We start from the raw sequence: 3,566 nt of genomic DNA on the forward strand, positions 1-3,566 counted from the left end.
ATAGCCATAGCCATAGCCATAGCTGGTGGTGTCATAATTAGAAGGCAGATACTGAATCCCAGGTGGCCTCCTGTAAGCACTACTAGTAACTGGGTAGAACTCATGCTCAGGCAGTGGCCTTATATCCCTCCTCCTGTAGGAGGAGGATGAGGGAATATGATAACCATAACCAAAACTATGATTATTATAATTATAGTTATAGTTTGTGTGTCTTAGTTGCGGGTGATTGAGTTTTACATTGAGGAGCTCCGCATGTTCACCTGTACGCATCACTGCCTTGAGAAGTATGTTTGGATCCACCTCTCCAGATATTTTGAAAATATTTTTTTCAGCATCCCAGATCACCGAATACACTCCTACCATTACCATCTCCATTGTTAAATCATAATCAAAAGTCAAAACCTAATTAATTTAATATAATAAATAATTTTTGGCTGCTAACATAAAAACCTTACCACTGATAGATCGTAACACCTCAATCGTCTTCATCATACACGACTCACACTTGGAGTGGACTTTCAGGCAACACTCCTTCAAAACAAAAACCGAAATTCATTAAAACCATCCTTCATCTAATTCGTATGGTGATTGCTAAACTATATACAGTAATTAATTAACCATAACCAGATGGGATGGGTTTAATTACCATGTCTGCGCATGGCTCCATGGAGATCAAATCAAACAACAAGCGACAGAACAGACAACTATATATGTTACTAGGGTGCGTGAGGAGATCAAAGAAACAATTTATCTTTCTTAACTAGTTATTATAACGATAACGATCCTAGGTAGCTAACTATATTTTTATATTTGGAATAATTGTTTCTCCAAGATCATTTCCATTTTTGCTTATAAGGAAAGGAATCAAGGATCCGAGTAAATCGTGGTTATAATCACACAAGATCTTAAATCTATCGCAGAAAAAGAATAGAAACTAAATAAGAATTTGTAAAAAAAGATATGGTCGTATCGTCCATAATCTATATAAATACAGATATTTGCATTCATGGTTCTAAAAAGATATGGTCATACCGTTAATGGCATTCAAGTTTCTAAAATACATCGAATCTGTTTGTGTGCTCTGTAGATCTAGCCATATCTTCTAATCTGCTTTGTTCATATTATTGCAGAACTTCACCATTAAAGTGGATGTTGAAGGTTCCTGGAGAAGGAAACTGAGAAAGGTATGTTTCGATAATCTGTTTCTGCATCTGAATGGGAACACTCCAAGCCCCACTTATTAACCTTTCTAGTACATGAAACAAACAATATCACATTGTAAAACTCATGGAAACAATTAAACTCATTTCCTTTCATTCCAGATCGAAAGATTTTACACTCCTAATCGGACCAAACAAACATAATGAAACTAGAATACGCAAAAGTGTTGAATAACATGGTCTATTAAAAAAAGGAACATATCGAGTTGACTCAGTGAGTACAAAATGAGTCGCATCCTTATTATTGAGGCTTGGATGGAGTTGGAGAGGAAGGTGGCTTCATATCAGGATACTGCATTCAAAATTATGCAAAATAATTAGTTTGCTTGATTTCCCATCATTTTGCTGATGAAAAATGTATGATGAGAATTTTTTTTTACCATGGAGTATGGAGACAATGATCTCGACATGGGTCCCATGGATGTATTATTATTGACAGAACCATTGTTGGTTTGTTTGCTTTCAGCTACAGAATCTATTTGGCTCTTGACTTCACTTTCTTCTTCAATTGCTCCATTGTTGTTTACTTGTTTTGACTTATTGACATTTGTTTTGAGGTAGATGTGAACAGATGGTGGGAGAAGTGTTTCTTGTATTTCCTGTTAGCCAAAGAAAGTGCATAACAAATTATAATGGGTTACAATTAGTAGTAGTTATTAGTTAAAGTATGGAGAAATTAAACAAGTTGCCCTAAAAAACTGATCACTGAAATATGAATTATCAAGGAAAAAGTGAATGATACCAGCCACCCGTTGTTGCCTCTAACTCCACCTCGGATAGCATAAGCCTCTTTGAATCCATTGTTGAACAATAACTCGGCTACCTTCATGGAGTTACCATCAAAACTACCTTACAAACAAAACAACGGAATCATATACAGATCAAACTTCTCAGCTAAAGGAAAGATAAAAGACACAAGGGCAACAGAGTCATTTTCTAGTGAAATGAAACAATATATACAAACACTTAATAAGGAGGGGATCAAACTTCTTATTCTCTATCCATGTAGGAAGACCAATTTCGATTTGAATTAGGATTCATATACAACATAAGTATATGTGCCAAGACCCTAATCATTAGAAAGATATTTAGTGCTACTTATGCATTTAGATTAGGTTCCAATGAGTGTCCTTCCGATTGAATTGCACATTTAGACCAAATAACAAAGGATTTAACTTGGCCATTTGTTTATTAATTTTAACATACAAACACAAAGATTGGGATTAGTAAGTGCCAAGCAGTTTGTGAAGAAAGGTAAAGTGGTGGTGCTATAGTCTACAATCCAAATAACTCTATGATTTTAAATGTCTGTTTGTATGCAAAAACTCACTTGTCAAGAATGCAAATGGTGGTATTTGCAGGATCCTCGAAATTCTCTTTCACTTTCTTTGCAAAACCCTCGTCATCCCCATCACGAAATTCGACCTGAACAGCATTCTTACTAAAAATCTTCAAATTGGGCGAGCCCAGAACCCTCAGAGTCTTGTTATCCCTGATATCTAACAGCTGGGCATTTGGGTCATCCTTAAGCTTTTTGAAAGCATCAAGAGCAGATATGTCCTTGTACTTTCGCAAGTATTCTTGAGTCGCAGGGATGACAAACAGCCAAATGAAAACAACCCCAGCAACAAAAAATGGATATCTGTTGAAAAAATCATCAATTGAAACCAAAATCGACTCTAGGTTGATTTTGCTAGACGATTGGTCAATGGGTATTTCTTCAGAGGCAAATGAAGAAAGTGGAAATGGAAATCCCACAAAAAGGAAAGCCAGAGCTTGGGATTTGAGGGTAGTGTTGGTTGATTTGGGTTTTTTCTTGGTGAAATGAGAAAGGAATCGGATGGAATTGGGGGTTAAATGGCAACTAGTGAAAAGGAAAATGGGATTGGATGTTTTGATTTTGTGGAATTTAGGGTTCTTTGGAGACGGTCGGGAAGCTGGGAGACCTATGGAGAGAGACTCCATGAGAGACAAAGAGAGAATCAAGAAGAAATTGTGCAAAGCTAGAAGAGATGATAAGATGGGTGGCGGGATGATAATTAACCACCGTAACCGTGAACGTACTTTTATAATCTCATTACAATAAAATTAAGGAGTTTTTTATAAGGGTAATATACTTAAAAAGCAGTGCCGGCTCTTTGTGGAGATAAACAAAGCTAGGGCTTAGGGCCCCCACTTTTAGAAGGCCCCATTTAATCCAAATATCCAATACAGTCCAATGTCCAATACAATCCATATTAGTTGAATCGCTGACTTGTTGTGCACAACCCTCAAACATTTGATTCATCGATTCTTCTTCTACAAGTGACGATCACACTTCTCTTCTTCTTCTTCTTAGGGGCGGCT

General features: G+C 36.6%; 1 protein-coding gene across 1 annotated transcript; it reads right to left on the minus strand.

The window, feature by feature from the left end:
* Positions 1 to 1,290: 1,290 nt before the first annotated feature.
* Positions 1,291 to 3,277, minus strand: LOC145141010 (Rhodanese/Cell cycle control phosphatase superfamily protein). Its single transcript, XM_079074374.1, has 4 exons — positions 2,551 to 3,277; positions 1,963 to 2,065; positions 1,601 to 1,819; positions 1,291 to 1,512 (listed from the first exon to the last, which is right to left on the minus strand). The coding sequence occupies exons 1-4, from the start codon at positions 3,183 to 3,185 to the stop codon at positions 1,462 to 1,464; spliced, it is 1,008 nt and encodes a 335-aa protein (XP_078930500.1). The 5' UTR covers positions 3,186 to 3,277; the 3' UTR covers positions 1,291 to 1,461.
* Between the last annotated feature and the right edge of the window lie 289 nt (positions 3,278 to 3,566).

The sequence above is a fragment of the Lactuca virosa genome, chromosome 9, assembly GCF_052849685.1.
Source record: "Lactuca virosa cultivar CGN04683 chromosome 9, Lactuca_virosa_CGN04683_v6, whole genome shotgun sequence".
Lineage (NCBI taxonomy): Eukaryota > Viridiplantae > Streptophyta > Magnoliopsida > Asterales > Asteraceae > Lactuca > Lactuca virosa.